The 19,967-nt window shown below is 39.2% G+C and overlaps 1 protein-coding gene across 3 annotated transcripts in view; it reads right to left on the bottom strand.

Moving 5' to 3' along the window:
- LOC132819826 (KH domain-containing RNA-binding protein QKI-like) overlaps positions 1–19,967 on the bottom strand; it is a 540,744-nt gene that overhangs the window by 128,163 nt on the left and 392,614 nt on the right. For all 3 annotated transcript variants that reach the window (XM_060831668.1, XM_060831665.1, XM_060831667.1), the window contains exon 4: positions 11,163–11,306. In XM_060831668.1, the coding sequence (XP_060687651.1) occupies positions 11,163–11,306 (144 nt within the window). The remainder of the gene's footprint in view (positions 1–11,162; positions 11,307–19,967) is intronic.

Below are 19,967 nucleotides of genomic sequence, written 5' to 3'. Positions count from 1 at the left end.
CATGTCATCAGGGTTCTCAGACAATGGCACACATTGGATGCTCACAGGAATTACCCTGAAATACTGATGCGTGGTATCCAACGTGGAGGTTGTTCAGAGGAAACCAAAACTGACAGGCATTTGCTCTGGTTTCTTTACTGAGATTTCATAACTTTGAGCCTGTTGGGTGAATTTAGTAACAAGAAAAAAGAACATGAGAAATAGGAGCAGGAGTAGGCCAACTGGGCCTTTAAACTTACCTATCGTTTAACAAGATCAGTGCCATGCCTCATCTTCTCTTTTGTGCCAGCTTAGCATAGCTGTCAAGTCCCTGATTTTTCAGGGTCCATCTGTTTCCTATTCAAATACTTTATAATATAGCTTCCACTATGCTCTGGTATAGGAAATTCCAGCAATTCAATGTCCTCTGCAAGAAGAAATTCCTTGCTATCTCAGTTTTAAATAACTGTCCCTTATTTTGGAATTACGTCCCCTAGCTCGAGATACCTCCACTAGCCAAAACATCTTTACAACTTCTATCTTGAACATCCCCTCTGAATCTTGGATGTTTCAATAAGATCATTCTTCTTAACACTAATGGATAAAAGTCTAACCTGTTTAGCTGTGCTTGATAAGTCAACCCATTCATTGCATGAATCAACCTAGTGATTCACATTTGAATGGTCTCCAATGTCAATACTCCTGTATATGAAAACAGAAATTGCTGAGACAACCCAGCAGGTCTGGGAGCATCTGTAGAGGGAAAGCAGAGTTAATTTTTTGGGTCCAGTGACCTTTCTGTAGATCAGCTGAGTTTTCTCAGCAATTTCATAATTTCTGACTTTCAGCATTCACAGTTCTTTGTTTTAGATATGGGAACAAAATATATACAGACTACTCCAAATGCAGCCTTACCAACAACTTGTATAATTGTAACAAGATTTTGCTGGTTTGAAACACCAAAGCTATAAGGACCAAAATTCAATTTGCCATCTCAATAATGTGTTGCAGCTGCATGTTTTATGTCTCATTTACAAGAACATGTGGATCTCTGCGCTGCAATTTTTGCAATCTCAATTTAAAATTTAGTCTATTTATGTCCCTAGAAAAATCTCTAAAAGCTTTGGATGTAAACCCTCAGAACCTGGTGACTTGTTTGCCTTTAATCCTATTAGTTTGTCAAATACTTTGTCCTTCCTAAAAAGATGATAAAAAGATTCTTGTTCCATTAGCACCTTGTTTATCTGTTAACTTTGCAATGTTTATAATGTTCTCCATCATGAAGACTAAAACAAAATATCTGAATTTCCGTTATCAATTCCCCAGATGAATCCCCCAAAGATCCTGTACTTTAGCCACTATCTTTTTATATACCTATAGAAGCTCTGTTTGTTTTTATATTTCTTGCCAATTACTTTCATAAATTTTCTCCCTCTGTTAAGTCCTTAGTCATTTGCTGCTGGTTCCTAAAAAAAAATCCCAATCACCTTGCTCACTACTTGGTTTTGTCATTTTGTATGTCTCGATTGTCTTTGTTAACAATGGGTTGATCATATATTTCACAGTGTCCTCCTTTTTTACAGGATTAATTTTTTGTTGAGCTTTATGAAAAATTTGCTTGAATATTTGCGACTGATCATCCACTGACTTTCCCCTTAGTCTATTTTCCCAGCATGCTTCAAACAACTCTTTCTTCAATCCTCTGTAACAGCTCTTAATTTAAGTTGAAGACACTGTTGGAGACCCGATCTGATCTTCCTCCAACTAAAATTTGAAATTTTACGAGGATAGGAAGCTGAATATTAATGAGCTGAGTTGGGCGTTTAACAATCACAACAGACTACTGGAAACTCATTGCTGCCTAGCATGCATTTCACTCTGCTGCTTTTAAAAAGTATAAAGGATGGCACAAGCTGCTCCAAACATTGAGCTAAGCCTCGCTGCACTTTCATAATGCCACAGATTTCACCATAGCCCACACCACTCAAACGCCTATATAATTCTTTGACTTCAGTGTTTTACGTAACCACCAGATATCTTCAAACACCTTACAGCCAGTGAAGTACACGACCAAGTGTAGTTACCATTGAAATTTAGAAAATATGGCAACTAATTTTGGAAACTATTCCATAACAATGAAATAGTGACCTGATAATCTGTTTTCGTAAGCTAATTACGGAATAAATATTGGCCAAAATACTGGAGATAACTCCCTGTGATTTTCTAAATAGCACAACGGGATCTTTTACATCTATCCAAAGGGCAGATATAACCTCAGTTCATTGTCGCATGCAAAAGATGGCACTTCTAATAGTGCAGATCTTTGTCATTCAGCTTTGGAGCACAACTTAAACCCAGAACCTTGCACTAAGAAGCAACAGTGTTATCTACTCTACAGCTGTGGTGAGCAACCCTTCTTTATTTTCTTTGACTTCACACAATTTGGATTGATGCCCTATATCCCAGACTTGGGCTTCCCACGTATTCCAGAACTTTCTGGATCCTGCTTTGAGAGTTTGCGGATACATTCTGAGTAGAGCCGTCATTGTGCACACAGGAACTCAACCAGAAATGACAAGCAATACTGGACAGATATCTGTTCAGTTTGACTTTAGCAAGTTGCTGATTGGGGATTTTGGTTGAAATATTTGGGGAGGGGAATCAAGATTCTTGGCTGAGCCAGCCACTTGAGATGCTGTGGGGTGGGGTGGGGTGGGGAAAAGCTTCTGGCAGATCAGGGGTGAAGAGCAGAGGCTGGAGATCAAGGAAGATTGGAGACTGGGAGATTTCAGATAGGTTTAGATAAAGGATTTCCAATCTGTATTTTGAATGTGCTGCTAAAGTCACAGTGGAAGAGTATGTAGTTCAGATACTGCAACAGCCAACGATTGAAGAGGTTAAAAGGCTGGCTGTATTGCCAGGTTTAGCTGAATTCCTGAATTCGGAGGGAAATAAGGGTGGAAATTGCAGAGGTACCGATCTTAATCTTCCAATGCTCCAATAAATTTCCAGAAATAGTCGAACTTGATTCCAAGGGAGTTGTGAAACTTTGGAACTGAAAGAGATTAGTGTTAATAAAGTGGTAATACTTTTAAAATGAACGGGATCTTAAGTTTTTTAAACTGAAAAAGCTACATGCCAAAGTATATTGAAGGTGGTGGCTAGAGAGGTAGTGGGTGCATTGGTAGTTATCTTTCAAATCTCCACTGATGTGGAAAAATTCCTACAAACTGGTAAGAGCTAACATTTGCACTATTTAAGAAGGGAGAGAGAGGGAGAATAGAGATCTACAGACCCGTGAGGTTCATGAAAATGTTAGAATCTAAAACAAAAGAATATAAATAATGGTGGAACTGGATTTATAAAACTGAAATCATGTTTGACAAATCTGTTATTTTGACAACATAGCATAGATAAAGAAAAACATGAATGTGGCATATTTTCAGGAGGCTTCACACAAGATGTCAATAAACAAAATTAGAGTGCAAGAGTTACATTATGAATTGAGAAGAGAGAAGACGCCGAATAAGAAGTCATTTGCAGAATGGAATCAGTGGAATACTGTAAGATAAGTGCTGGGGCAACAATTCTTCATAACCAATATAATTGATGTGAATATGGGGGTCAATGCAATATTCCCAAATTTGCTGATGACACAAAACTAGGTAGGCATTTTAGTTGCAAGGAGGATGCAAAGAGGATTTGGATAGGATGTGTGAAATAGTTCGAACAGAATGAAGACAATAAAATGTGAATGTGTAAAGTTATCTAGTTTGGAAGAAAAGACAGTATGTCACAGAATTGTATGGCACAGGCTGTGCTGGCTCTCTGAGAATTTTATGTTTGTGCCAATCTCTATAACTCTGTACATGATTCCAATGTAAGTAATTATCCAACGTTCTCTTGAATGTCTCGCTTGAACCTGCCGCCTTCGTCCAGGCAATGCATTCCTTAACTATATTGTTGTGTGAAAAATATTCTTTTCACTTCACGTTTTCTTTATTTTCAAATAATTTTAAGTTGCACCCTCTGATTCACGATTAGTTTATCAGTGGGGATTTTCTCCTTGTACACACCCTATCCATACTTGTCTTGTGTCAAATCTCCTTTTAGCCTTTATCTCTCCAAATAATAGCGAGGAAAGATTGGAGAGGTTGGTTCCAGGAATGAGACATGTCAGTCACATTCTTGTAAACCTTTTCTGCACTCTTTCAAATGCATTCATATCCTTTCTATAGCATGATGTCCAGAACACCACTTAAGGTGTAACCAACTTCTTAGATAAGTTCATCTTAGCATTCCTGTTCTTATGGTCTATGCCATGATTTACAAAGCCTAGGATCCTGTATGTGATATTAAAAGTTCCATCTATCCAAATAGATAGATAGATATGCAGAAAGATAGTTGTGAAAATATATTATAATGAATATGATAACAGAATAGTTAGAAAAGTATGGTAGAACAAGACAGAATCAACGTGTACTCAACATGTCACAGGACAACATGGCGGCTCAATGATTAGTATTGCAACCTCACAGCGTTAGGGATCTAGGTTCAATTCCAGCCTTGGGTCACTGTCTGTGTGGAGCTTGCATGTTCTGTTTCTACATGGGTTTCCACCAGATGCTCCAATTTTGTACCGTAGTCCAAAGATGTGCAAGTTAGGTAGATTAGCCATGGTAAATTGCCCCACAGTGCCCAGGCATGAACAGGCCAAGTGGGTTAGCCATGATAAGTCCAGGATTGTGTCTGGGTGGATACTGTTTAGAGGGTCAGTGCAGACTTGATGGGCTGAATGGTCTCAAGTATTCACTCCTAACTTGTGCCTTATAGATGATGGATAGGTCTTGGGGAGTCAGGAGATAAGTTACACAACACAGTTTTCCTAGCTTCTGATCTGCTCTTGTTGTCACTGTGTTTATGTGGTGAGTCCAGTTGAATTTCTGGTCAATGGATACCTCCAGAATGGTGATAGTGGGGGATTCAGTAAATGTTAAATGGCAGGGGTCAGGTTGTCCCTTATTGGATATTGTCATTTTTTTGGCATTGTGTTATTTGCCATTTGTCAGCCCTAGCCTGGATATTATCCAGATCTTGTTGAATTTCAACATAGACCAGTTGAGTATCTAAGGAGTTACAAATAGTGCTAAACATGATGCAATCTTCGGTGATCATCCCCATTTCTGACCTTCTGATAGAGAGAAGCAGTTGAAGATGATTGAGCCTGGGACACTTTCCTGAGGAACTCCTGTAGAGATATCCTGGAGCTGAGATGATTGACCACCAGCAACCGCAACTATCTTCCTATGTGCCAGCAGAGAGTTTGCCCCCTGAAAGCCATTAATTCTGATTTTCTTTGATGCCAAGGGATGTCAGTCTTACCTCAACTCTGGAATTCAGCTCATTTGTCTACATTTGAACCAAGGCTGCAATCAGGTCAGGAGCGAAGTGGTCCTGGGTGAACCCAAACTTGATGTTACTGAACATTTTATTGCTGAGCAGATGGTGCTTGATAGCATTTTTGATGACACTTCCCATCACTTTACTTTCTTGTCAGGTGCTAAAGGGTGTAATTTCTTTCCTTCCAGCAAACATCTTTATTCACTCAATGCTGTCTTTTCTAGTTAATCTTTCCTCACAAGCCCCTTAAGTAACTAACTAGCACAGTTTACTTACTCCTTGGTGGGCGGCACGGTGGCACAGTGGTTAGCACTGCTGCCTCACAGCGCCTGACACCCGGGTTCAATCCCCGACTCAGGCGACTGTGTGGAGTTTGCACGTTCTCCCCGTGTCTGCGTGAGTTTCCTCCGGGTGCTCCGGTTTCCTCCCACAGTCCAAAAGATGTGTGGGTCAGGTGAATTGGCCATGCTAAATTGCCCGTAGTGTTAGGTAAGGGGTAAATGTAGGGGTATGGGTGGGTTGCGCTGCGGCAGGTCGGCGTGGACTTGTTGGGCCGAAGGGCCTGTTTCCACACTGTAAGTAATCTAATCTAATCTAAAATTTAACACATGCTCCTTAAATGCATGCATTTAATTGCGCTGTCAGAGGTCTTCCTCTCTGACACCTTAAAGCCTTCTGTTTCTGGAAGTTTTTGCGAACTTCTAAGCCACCAAGGACATCCTTTCATCTATCTAGTCTGTTTTGGGGACTGTTAAATTGTACAACCAATGTCAACGGGCCTTTCCTCCCTGAATGACTGCTTTTCTCTATGGAAAAAACTTGCATACTCACTAACAGCTGGCTGGTTATCGCTTACCAAAAGGATTGCTTCGGTCTCACTGTATCATAGTTTTAATTTCATTTAATGCATTTGATCCTAAGCTACTTTCTTCTTCACAAAGCTACACATGGCTCTATCCAATTTCAAACCCAAATTTCTAAATAATATTTTATAAACCTTCAGAAAATAACCTAATTCTGTTTCAATCAGGAAACAAACGAGATGATGATGTTTTGGGGCTGTCTCTTTACATTTAGAATAAATAATGGCTCCATGTGACGTCTGTGAAATATGCCTCTGTGGTTAGATTGTAAAAGTACAAAAGGAGCCCAGACTGATTCATTAGGAATAAGATACAAAATATTTCCACTTGGCAGCAGTGGATCAATGGTCTCCAAAATCTCAGGAAGTTGTTGAGAATGTAAAGTTATAAATCGTTTGTTTTCAAATGTTTAGTTCCATTTTGAAAGAAAATTTGGCTCCCAAGAAAGATAATTAATTTATTTTGATATAGGGCTCCTTTGATTCACGATATCAAGGAGATGGGTTTTGGAATGGGAAGGTACACTGTAATATCGGGTTTCAGACTTTCATAAAATATCCTTGCAGAGCACAGATAAGATGATATGCTCAGGTCTGAAACAGAGATAGGTAGAGGCCCAAAGTTTCTATGGTTCAGTGTCTAAATGCAAGTGGATGCTTGTCTCAGATTGAAAAGATGAGACTTGGCAGTGTTAACCAAAGCAGGGAAGTGTGCCTTACTTGACAAAAGTAAAAATCTCTGGGAATATTCTTACTGTGACAGACAGTTCTCGGTTAGAAATCATGTGGTTGAGAAAGAAAAACCACATAAGTGAACTATTGGGAGATAATTTTATTATTGGTCCAAAATAATTCTTAAGTGTCTACTTAATTACCTGTATTCTGTTTTGCGATTTAAAGGGTAAATTACCTAAATATTTAGTAGTGCTTTGAATCTTTTATTAGAGTAAGCATCTTAAGTTGTGAAATGTTGTTACATTATTCTTTGTTATTAACTGAAAATCTGAATTTAATTTAAAAAGTAGCAGTGCAGTATTCATAACAATTCCTCCCACAAAACATTAGACTAAATTAAAAATCCAGTCACAAGTTAACAGAGCTAATTAGTCTTTATAGCTAGAGCAAAATCTTAAGCCCTCAACTGGAGTTACTTTAATGTATTTTATAGGGTAGGTAGTTTCAGTAATTAAACCGTATAACATTAGTTTGCGATGTGTCAATTTTACCCATAAATACAAACAAGTAGAATCAAATTACATTCAGATTTTCCCTCAAATTCAATTCAGCTTCGTTTTAAAGTCATTGAAGAACCAGATAAATCCCAACCATTGTAACAGTAGTTTCATTGCAAGTTTTCCCCTGTCAGCTTTATTTTTAAATTTTCCTCCAATGAATAAAATAGCTCACACCAACATGACTGCTGCTAAATCTCAACCAATTGATAAGTGGCATCCATAAAAAAAAGCTTGCTGCTGACTGAGCAACTCATTGACCTTGAGAATGAACTGAACTGAAATTGCATTGAACCTAAATCAGGGTGTCATTTCATGCTATACCCAACGAGGCTTGCTGCAGGACCAGAGCAAATTGAGCTGTCTCAACATTAATGTGGAGGTGCTGGTGTTGAACTGGAGATGGAAAAAGTTAAAATCACACAACACCAATTTATTGTCCAACAGGTTTATTTGGAATTACAAGCTTTCAGAGCTCTGCTCCTTCATCCTTGCTAATGGGGCAGGGTCATAGGGCACAGAATTAATAGTAAAAGCTCAAAGCGTCATACAACTGATGTGATAAACTGAACAAATCTAGATTGCTGTTAAGTCCATTTATTGTGTGACTTTTAACTTTGTCTCAACATTAAGGCAGAGCGGGTAAGCTGTGGTGTCGGTCATGGTCCTATGGGTAGGTCACTGATCATGGGCTGGGCAGCCTGATAGATCAACTCGAATGACCACTCATGACTGGTCTAGAAACAGTGGCAACTGCCATCAATCCACAGTTTTAACGTGGAGTGGAGGACATTCGCATTTTATGCCAGTGGCAAATATGGACTATCAAATCTGATCATTAAACCCAAGATCTTAAACAGTTTTTATAAAGTTTAAAAGTTTCACACCATGTTGCAGTCCAACAGCTTTATGTGGAAGTACAAGCTTTCAGAGTGCTGCTCAGGTAGTTAGTGGGGCACGATCATAGGACACGGAATTTATAGTAAAAGATCACAGTGTCATACAACTGATGCAATATATTGAACTAACCTAGATTGCTGGTAAGCCTGTAATCACTTAGAATGGGGTTGCAAGCTTTGATTCATTAATATGTAAATCCCAGAACTTCTTTCAGATCTTGGGAATGGGACTTGAAGGAAGTTCTGGGATTTACATATTAATGAATCGAAACCTGCAATCCCATTCTAAGTGATTAAAGATTTAACAGCAATCTAGCTTTGCTCAATACATTGTATCAGTTGTATGACACTGTGATCTTGTACTACAAATTCTGTGTCCTGTGATCCTGCCACACTTGCTACCTGACAAAGGAGCAGCACTCAAAGCTTGTACTTCCAAATAAACCTGTTGGACTATTATCTGACATTGTGAGAATTTTTACTTTGTCCAACAGTAGCACCTCCACATTACAGTTTCTAGAAAGGAAGAAACATGGACCTAAAATGGCTGTAGTGGTCATCTGATCATAAGCCTCACAAAGTTTGCCTCAAACTTTATGGAATAAACAAAACTGCCGACACTAAAAGTGTGATTTGAATCTATAGACATGGAAACCAAGTGAGGCAACCAAGTCAGCATCAAAACACCTACAGCTTGTGTTTAATTTACATTAGTTGATAATTTTACATATTCAGAGATGAGATACATGACTGCCAGTCAGCCAACTTGTAAAAACAATGTACAGACTTGGGATTACACACTGAGCGATGGTTCAGCATCAGAACAGAGATAATGGAAATGGATTTGTAAGCAAGAATCTCTCGCCCTACCTCTTTTCATCAGCATTAAAAAAAAAGGCCCCATTGAGAAAGTAAATTGGGGAAACAATCACTTTGCAAGAACACAAGGATATCTACAAAATTCAGCATTGCTTAGGGTTCTAGTCAATAACTAAATCAACTGTGTCTCAGATTGAACATTTAACTCAAGACTGAAAGCTTATAAACTGTATAGCCTTTATCCTACTCTGCTGCACCAGACACACATACTTTTTAACTTTTCATTTTGAGTTTGTTTGTATGTTTGACATCATGTTTTTATTCCATTTTCATGGATCTAGTAGAGAATAAAATTCCCCTTTCTTTCACTCAAGAGAACTTGGCAATTAACTCTTTCATTTTCTTGTGAATGGTCGTCCAGCTGAAGTGCGATAGCTCTGTGCTAAAAAGAAATAAAAGTATTTGCTGTGACCAACCAGGAAGGGATTAATAAAGGGAAGCGAAGTCCCCCTCTACACGTAGTCATAATAACAAACACAATAAAATGACAGTTTCAAATCACAGTTTTAAATGGTCCCTTGAAGTTTGGCTGCCGATCTGAAGATATGGACCAAAGCAGGTAATCTGCCTATGCAATGGATCAAACCTGTATCATTCCATACCTACACTCATGTAATGTGCAGGGCCATATGATGTGACACTTTGACCACAGAACGAGCACCACTTACCTTCTAACTTTCTGTGCACTTAGGCATCATGTTTTACGCATATAAAGTGACTATTATCTTTCTGACAATTTCATTTTATGCAAATGGAACTGTAAGCAGGAACAGAGTGGTTATGTGGATTGCAAAGACAAATTGACATATCATTAAAAGTGGTGTCATAAGTTGGTAATTTTTAAATACAAGCCGGTTTCTAAATGTTATATTTTTATGCTCACCTCTGATACCAACAAGTGGACTTACAAACATTTGTTGTCAAAATTTCCAACTGTTGGGTACAGTCATAGTCATGCAGCATGGAAACAAACCCTTGGGTCCAATCAGTCCACACTGATCATGTCCCAAATTCAATAGCCTGCATTTGGCATATTCCAATTCATGAACTTACGCAAATGCCTTTTAAACGTCATAACTGTATCTGTTATGAAACCTGCCACTTTCTTTAGCAGTTCATTCCACACATGAAGCACCCTGTGTAAAAACAAAATTGCCCCTCATGTCCTTTTTAAAATCTTTCTCCTCTTACCTTAAAACTATGCCCTTGTTTTGAACTCCTCCACCCTAGGGAAAAGATCCTTGTCATTCACCTTATCTCTGCCTCATATGATTTTACAAACTTCAATAAGGTCACCACTCAACCTCCTATATTCCAATGAAGGAAGTTCCAGTCTTTCCAGTCTATTTTTATTTCTCAAATGCCCCCATTCACTGCAAAATCCTTGTAAATTTTCTCTGAATCCTCTCCAGTTAAACAATACCCTTGCTATAACAGGACATCCGGAACTGCACACAGCACTCCAGAAGAGGCCTCACCAACATCCTGTACAACTTCAACATGATGCCCCAATTCCAATACCCTGTGACACAACTTCAAAGGAATTATATACCTGAACCCCTCGATGTCTCTGTTCTACAGCATTACCCAGGGCCCTACCAATAATTGTTTAAGTCCTGCTCTTGTTAGTATTACCAAAATTCAATACCTCATTTATCCAAGTTAAACTCCATTTGCCATTTGTAAGGCCACTGATCCAACTTATCAAGATCTCTATGTAATCTTAGATAACCTGACAAGTAAACAATGCCCTTCAGCGACAAGTAGAAAAAAACCTAACATGAGAACAAATAAAAACCTCCCTTTTATAGAATTCTTGGTTGTACATTTTTGTCAACTGCTTGTGATTTTGAGCAAGTAGATTAAATAAGTTACATGGGGAAATAAGAACCTGTTGTTGAAGGTACTTACCGCTGGTACAAGCAACTTTTTAACTTCCTCCACTGCCCTCTTTAGTTTTATTTCTGCTCTGTTCTGAGCATCTTCCACAGTGATTAATACATGCAAGTCTTCATTCAGGTGTTCCCAGTTGGGTTTGCCTCTATTTTGTTCCTCCTGTAACACCAACAAGTCAAAGAAAGGTGTTAAAGAAAGGTGATAAAGATCAAAAACAAAACAGAAGAAGTTTTTTTATTTATGATTTCTTTGTGTCCAATTAATTCTAGCTCCACTGAAAAGATGAACAAACACCATTTTTCGATGCTGCTACCTATGGTATCCTTTGATCACATAAAACAAATCCCACAGGAGTAACCCATGACAATATAACCTGCGCTTGGAATCTTCTTCCAATTTCCATGGTCACAGGTAATGGAAAGATGAGCCTATATCTTAATAATACAGGACATGGAAGCATTAACATGCATCACCAAGTTTTAGATGAAATGCATGCATTCACATGTCCAAACCTTTTTAATGTGCTTCCATCACATCCACACAAATTACTACTTTAAATAATCCACGATGCAACATTTCCCACAAGAGATATGTCGTAAGCCTTATTTAATCTGTGTATATGACAAACCATTCATTTAAAATAACCATATTTTACTTCTACCCGAATTATTATGATTGGTAAATTATAATTTTTCACCCCAGTTAATTTGTTTTAAAACATTATCCTTTGCCTTAAGATTTAATTATACCCCAGTTGAAAAATTAAAGATTCAATTATTCAGGAACATAAATGTTTTGAAATTGGTGTTAAATGTAAGCTTTCAGTTCCATTTTGAATTTATAAACCAACATTTTCAAATAATTTTATAGGTGAAATTAAAATTTTCATTTGCACGTTATAAGTGACTGTGTGGTATGGCCAAAACTACATTGCAAAGATGCAGGGTATAATCTTTCTTGTCGCAGGATTTAATTTTCTCTTGTCCGCCTAATCTCACTACTACAGAGCACTTAGCAATTGGAAAGTGCTGTCCAAAATGATTGCACTGAGTTCTGATATTAATTCAGTAGGGAGACTGAAGCCCAACCAAAGTTCTGGACAAAATGCTGCTCTGATATCTCATGAGATGGTACTCCTCCGCAGGGCTCTGCACGATGTTGGTGACAAATGATACAGGGACTGCACTGGACTGTGATGTGACTTGTTATATTCCCTGGAGTCTAATCCATTTAGGCTCCTTCAGCTCATTAATAAATTGATAGTCAAGAAAAATGAATATTTTACATTCATATGTATTTAATCAATCCTAAAGTTACTACCATGACTCTTTGATTTGTATAAAATATTGATTTCTCAGTTATGTGTCAACTCCTGGGACTATAAATTATATATTATTAATACTTTGTCAAATTACAGTGATAATTTATGGAAATAAGCACAATTAGGAGAAATTATCCTTAACCTGATAATAACAACTTTGCTGTTATAAATTATTGTGTCCACCCTAATAGAAAGGAAAGATAGGCACCACTGAATGAAAGTAATAAATGCTGTAATATACACAGCTTTTCTTTATATAATTCTAAAATATTAGCAGGATATCATTGAAAACTAGAGACGGTTCAGAACTTTTTCATTTGGAATACTTCCCTCTAAATGTAAGCAGCTGAATTAAATTTTAGTGCCTGAACATAATCCTGAAGCAGAAAATAATAAAACTTAATACTTAAAGGACATTGCTATTCCTAGTGTATGAACACCATTAAGTAGTAAGGAGTTCATTCACAAATCTGTTTTTAAATCATAGCAACCAAAATCCATTTTATCCAATATATTGTGAGAGGGTGACCGTTTATTAAAATGACTGTTCCATTAAAAGAATTCTGCTTTTTAATCTGAAGTTGGGTATTGGTGATCCAAAATTTCCTACAATTGTGTCAACATTCTTGATGGTCTTTAATGGAATTCTCCCCACTTGGTACATTGTAAACGATAAAACTTTGCAGGAGACACGTTCTTCGTATAGATAGCTTTTTCTAACACCATGACAAATGCTTAAAAAAAATCATACTCTTGGAAAAACACAATGCAATTGGCCAAATAATAATCTAACATTCCACACCTTACCTACACGTCCTCCCACCCACTTCTGTAAAAACACAATCCCTTACTCCCAATTCCTCCGTTTCCACTGTATCTGCTCCCTGGATGAGCGATTCCACACCAGGAAATCTCAGATGTTCTCCTACTTCCAGGATTGTAATTTCCCCTCCCTGTTAGCAACAATGCCCTCAATCTCTTCCATTTCCCGCAACACCGCCCTTTAACCCCATTCCTCCAACCGCAACAAGGATAGAATCCCCCAGTCCTCACATTCCACCCCACTAATCTCTAAATCCAGCACAACATCCTCTGTTATTTTCGCCACCTACAGTCAGACTCCACCACCAAATATCTATTTTTCTCCCCACCCCTAGCTGCATTCCATAGGGACCATTCCCTCCTTGACTCCCTTGTTAGGTCCTTACTCCCCACAAACCATCTCTCCACACCTGGCATCTTCCCTTGAAGTGCAAAACCTGTGCCCCCATCCCCCCCCACCCCCCCCCCCAACCAACTGCTGTCCAAGACCACAAAGGATCATTCCAAATCCAGCAGAGATTTACTAGCATACCCTCAAACCTCATTTACTGCATCTGTTGCTCTCAATGTAGTCTCCATTGGACAGAGGGAGCACAAACTCGTGGAAAGGTTCAGGGAACATCTCTGGTCTGTATGCACCAACCAACCACACCTACCTTAGTCAGTCATTCATTTCAACTCCCTCTCCCATTCCTCCCCCCCCCCCCCCCCCCGCCAATGACATTCTCGGCCTGAACTAGGCATTCACTGCCTGAACAAGGCCACTAGCAAACTAGAGGACGTACACACCACCTTCTGCCTCGGGAGCCTACAATCACGCAACACTGAATTCATAATTTTTCAAATCTACCCAGCACCCATCCCATCCCAGATCCTACCCTCCAACTTGGCACCACCCTCTTGACCTGACCTACCTGTCCATCTTCCTTCCCACCTATCCGCTCCACACTTCCCACCAACCTATCACAATCACCTCCTGCCTTCACCCACATTGCCATTCCAACTACCTTTCCCCTAGCCCCACGCCCCATTTATTACTCAGCCCCCTTCACCCTCCCCAGTCCTGATGAAGGGTTAAGCCTGAAATATAAACAGTCTTGCTCCTCAGATGCTGCCTGACCTGCTATGCATTTTCCAGCGTGACACTTTATCCACTTTTGACTTCTCCAGCAGCTGCCATCCTCACTACTCACTAAGAAATGTATGTGAAATTAGTAAAATATTGATCAAGCTTTTATGATTAAAGACAATATAAGACTCCTCAGGTTTTGTATTATATATACATTTCAGAGGTAAATGATAAATAAGGTAAAGTCCTATCAGACCATAGGGCTGCTTTCTCATTAGACAGAGATGATTGCTAGTGGTTTAACTTGAGATCACCATGTCTGAGATGAGGAGAGGTTGAGAAGGAAAGTCATACATGATAACTTGAGGCGGTGTGGTAATTAAATCCACACTGTTGGTATCACTCTGCATTGTAAAGAGCTGTGCAGCCAATAAGCTAACATGCGAACTGAAGTCTAAATTAAGTCTCTGAGTGCAAGCACCTACCCACAATCGTCTTGTACTAACCTACATTCTACTGTCAGGTTTCAAAACATGACCAGAATCACTTTGGAGTGACAGAATTTAAATTAAATAAACATTCTACATCTCGAGGACACATCTGCATTCAGTTGCTCATGGCGTCCATAAGTCTTTTTGCAAGTCCAATACAGACGTACAACGTTTACCATAAATGATCGGTTGAATACATTTTGCGTAATAACAAAAAATGCGATTCTGTTGAGATCTTCATTCTTGTTCAAAAACTTGCAAGTATTTGGGTTAAACAATCAACAGCACAGTTTGCTCTTGAACAGGTTTGAACCCAGCCGAACAGAGTCCCTTACATACCCGGAAACCCACAGACTCCCATACCTACATGGATTACACTTCCTCCCAAACTGTATCCTACAAAAACTCCATCCCATTTTTCCAATTCCTCAGTCTCTGTCGCACCTGCTCTGATGAGGAGACATTCCACTCCCAAGCACCCCAGATGACCTCCTATTTCAAACAATATTTTTTTCCGCCTGTGATCCAGACAGCCCTCCATTGCATCTCCTCCATTCTGCATTTCACTGCTCTAAACTGTGCCCCCCCAACATAATAGAGTCCCCTTTGTCCTCACTATCCACACTACCAGCCTCTGTGTCCTATATATCATCCTCAAATACTTCCACCAACTCTAATCAAGCCTAACTAGCCAGAACATCTTCCCCTCCCCAGTCCTCTCTGCCTTCAGCAGGAACCATTCTCTTTGCCACTCCCTGGTTTGTGCCACACTCCCCACCAACCCTCCTGGTACCTTCACTGTAGCGAAAAAGTTGCAACACTTGCCCGTACATCACTTCCCTCATCTCCATCCAAGGCCCTAAACAGACCTTCCATGTGAGACAGAAGTTCATCTGCATCTCCTCCAACCTAGTCTACTGCATCCTGCCTTACTGATGTGGTCTTCTCTACACTGGGGAGACCAAATATAGACTAGGCAACTGTCTCGCCAAGTATCTTTGCCAGGCACGAAATGGCCAGCCTGACCTCCTGGTCAGCGCCCACTTCAATTCCCCTTCCCACTACCCTTCGGACATGTCAATCCAGCCTCCTCTATTGCCACAATGAGTCAGACCACAAATTGAAGAACCAATACCTCATCTTCCGCCTGGGCAGCCTAGAGACTGGAAGACTGAACACTGAATTCTCCAATTTCAAACAACCCTCCCACCTATCCCCCTGCTCCCTTTCCAGCCCCGCCTCCTCCCTCCCATTCCACCTACCGACCCTTCCTTCCAGCTACCAAAAGGATTCATCCCTCCCATCGGCCAACCAGGTCATACCCACTACCTGTGTTCACTGATCACCATCTTACCAGTCTGCTACTCTTTCAAATCCAACCCAACACCACCTCCCTCCCCATCTCTTTACCTGTAGAGCCCCCTACCCCCACATGGAGTTCTGAAGAAGGGTTATAGCAGAAACGTTAACTTCTCCACCCCCTAATGCTGCCTGGCATGCTGTGTTCTTTCAGCCACCTACATATCTAAATGACAGCTTTGTTTACTGCTGGATTTTGATGCTCCATACTGTGAAATGGTTGAGAGCAAATTGGGCAGTCTGCTGTACAGCTTTCCCAATTTTTATTACCGGTGACTTTAATGGAGCGTTTGAAAAAATAGGAATGATGCAAAATGAGTTTCCATCAGTTGGATTAGCCATAGTAATGGGGTTACAGGAATAGTGTGGGGCTGGGTTTGGCTGTGATGCTCTTCAAAAGGTCAGTGCAGACTTAATGGGCCAAATTGCCTCTCCCCGTACTATAGGGATTCTATGATTCTTTGAATAAACTCTATAAATTCTATGAATAAAATATTTTAAATTACTGCCTCAGCCAGAAAGCTACTCCAAGAGTTTTGAGGCAAGTGGGTTTCATGTCCAGTACAGTTCAGTTTCAATGGGGCATAAGTCTAAGAACAAGGTCATATAATTCAATGCAAGTTGTTAATTTCAGAAACTACCAGAAACAAGGAAAGAGGAAACACGACAGTTGGAAATTAAAATACACTTTCAGGCCATCTTATTTATGGTTGAATTAAAAGATGATATCAATACAAAATAGAATTAATTTCTTCGAAGCAAATTTTTTTTACCTGATACGACATACAGACAGATTGCCAAATAAAATCAGCCTTCTTACTTCTGTATTCACCAACACAGTAAAATTACAACCTTACAAAGACCCTCAAAATTGATCCCAATGATCCCTAACCATGACTAATTAATCCCTGACTCTGCAAGTAATCAATTCCTGACACCAGATATGTAGCTTAAACAAAGATTCAGGAATTTATTAACAATAAAGTAAATTCAGCTGAGCAAAATTGAACAAAGTAATATCATTGATGTCTATGATTTAAATCCAACAACTTTTGTTTTTAGCCTAATTTCACACAGAAGTAGACAAATAAATCCAGTTAAGTCATAAACCCAGAAAAAAATAACAAAATTGGCCAGATGATTCAAGTGATACACTATCAACAGGCATAGACGATTGTTTCTTGGTTGATTTTTTGAAGATGTCCATCAGGTTACTCAGAGGAAGTCAGTGCTATTTATAACTGAATTTCAATTCTCTGATCTTCCAATAGCTAATTAGGAGGGAGCTCTCAAATCTTCACATATAGCATCAAAAGCCAAATTAGTCAAAGCGAACATTGTTCAAAATCCAGGTCAAACTTGGATTGATCGTCTGTCCATGAGATCCAAGTTACCATTTAACACTTTCAATCTGCTTCAGCATAAGGCCTCTCCAGACTTGCCAGAACCAAGTCCCAGGTACTGACGTTGCTTTTGGTTAAAGTTTTAACATCTATTTTAACACACAGTCCTGCGTCAGTATCAATATGTCTATAGAACCTTTTGATCAAGAACCAACCTGCAATTAACTTCTTGACCTGGTCTCGCAAATAAACAAATAAATGTTTTCTCTTCCTTTTTCTTTGATACAAGCTGAGTCTATGATCCAAAGGTCATTTGCAACTTACTATTCAATGCACAGCTCCAAGCCAAAATTGATAATTAAATAAAATAAAAATAACAAAAACTCTGAGTTTGATTACGACATAATATGTACAAAATTTTATTCCTGTACACAGAAGTAAACTTAATTTTCAAATGCCGAGCATTGAGAAGATTGCTACCTCGACAGAAGGGCAAGTATTTTGTGCAACTGTAAAAAGTCAGAGTCAGAGAATGACTTGATTAATGTGAACCTGAGTAAACAAACACGTGGCCATTATTTCATAAGGATTCAACCAACTTTGAATTAGTAATTTCATAATTTGCATCTCTACATTGTATTTTTCTGCCTGTAGCTGTAATAGTAACCTTTATACAACTATAACCTTAGCAGTTATATTGACAATTGCCTGAAAGTATGAAATGTGTTGTTGAAATACTGACAACGCTACACAACTGCAAAATTATTTGATAGATCACATTAGGTATCAACATAATAAATACAGCAAATTAGCAGGTGTATTTGCTTGCTCTGTTCATTGCTTATTATATGGAACTATGCAGTCCAATTCTCAACACACTTTAATTCTTTACATCATGTAGAACAGTTTCCTGAGAGACCACTACTTGACCAATATTGTGTTATGGTGTTACTTGGGAGTTTACGACTGAAGAAGTATTCATAATCATTCAAAATTCCACGGTTTCTGGAACTGTGCCTGCATATCAAAGATTGCGGATGTAATCTCAATACTTCAGAAAAGAAAGAAGGAGTAAGCGGGGAACTACAGACTTGTTAGCCTGACATCAACAGTAGGAAAAGGGACATGATAAATTTGACACTAGAAAATAATCTGATAGAGCAGTCAAAATAGAGTTATGAAAGGGGGAAATCATGTTTGACAAAATGTTTTTTTGTAAGATGTAACCAGCAGAACAGACAAGGGGGAAAAACAGTGAATGCAATATATTTGGATTTTTAGAATGCTTTCAATCAGGTTTCACACAAGTATGTGGTTTACAAAATCATGAGGGGCATGGATAAGGTAAATACCCAAGGTTTTTTCCCTGAGTATTTCCCTAATATGTTTAGGTGAAAGTGAGGACTCCAAATGCTGGAGATTAGAGTCGAGAGTGTGGTGCTGGAAAAGCACAGGAGGTCAGGGCAGCATCTGAGGAGCAGGAGAATTGATGTTTTGGGCAAAAGCCAATCATCAAGAATATGTTTAGAATGAGAAGGGAAAACTTTTAAAGGGACTTAAGGGGCAACGTTTTTACGCAGAGAGTGGTGTGTGTATGGAATGAGCTGCTAGAGGATGTGGTGGAGGCTGGTACAATTCCAGCATTTAAAAGTTATCTGGATGAGTATATGGATAGAAAGTGCTTCGAGGGATATGGGCCAAATGCTGGCAAATGGGATTAGATTAGGTTAGGATATCTGGTTGGCATGGACGAGTTGGACTGAAGGGTCTGTTTCTTTGCTGTACATCTCTGTGACTCGAAATAAAAATTAGAGCACAGTGGATCAGTTGCAATATACTGGCATAGACTGAGGAGTACTTAATAGAAAGAAAACCGAGTCGAAAAAAAAACCAAATCATTCTCAGGTTGACAGGCTATGAGTAGTGGGCCTATGCCCCAGTTGCTCACAATCGGTATCAATGATTTGGCTTTGGAGAGTAAGATTGCATTCCCAAATTTGCAGATAACACAAAACTATTTGGAAGGGGAGTCAGTTAGCATGTGGTGCAGAAGGAAGCAATGGTGCACCACTGCTTGTGGAATGGTTAGCCTCAAGCTATGCATAACTAATTCCCTATCAATAGGTGATGAACTAGAGTTATTGTTGCTAGACATGTAACCCAGAGATCCAAGCAAGGTATTGGACACCTTGGTTCAAATCCCACCAGAAGACTGACTAGAATGAAAATTAAAATCTGAAACCAAAGTCTAACCATTGTTGTTTGTTGTTTAAAAACCCATCTTGTTTCTTAAGGAAGCAAACTACCATTCTTTCTTGTGGCCTACATTTGACTCTAGATCGATATAAATGTGGATGACTCTTAGCTACCCTCTTAGATCTGAAATGGTCTGGCAAGCTATCAAGCAAGAGGGGA

Source organism: Hemiscyllium ocellatum, chromosome 10, assembly GCF_020745735.1.
Source record: "Hemiscyllium ocellatum isolate sHemOce1 chromosome 10, sHemOce1.pat.X.cur, whole genome shotgun sequence".
NCBI lineage: Eukaryota > Metazoa > Chordata > Chondrichthyes > Orectolobiformes > Hemiscylliidae > Hemiscyllium > Hemiscyllium ocellatum.
This window is presented reverse-complemented; position numbering and strand designations above follow the sequence as displayed.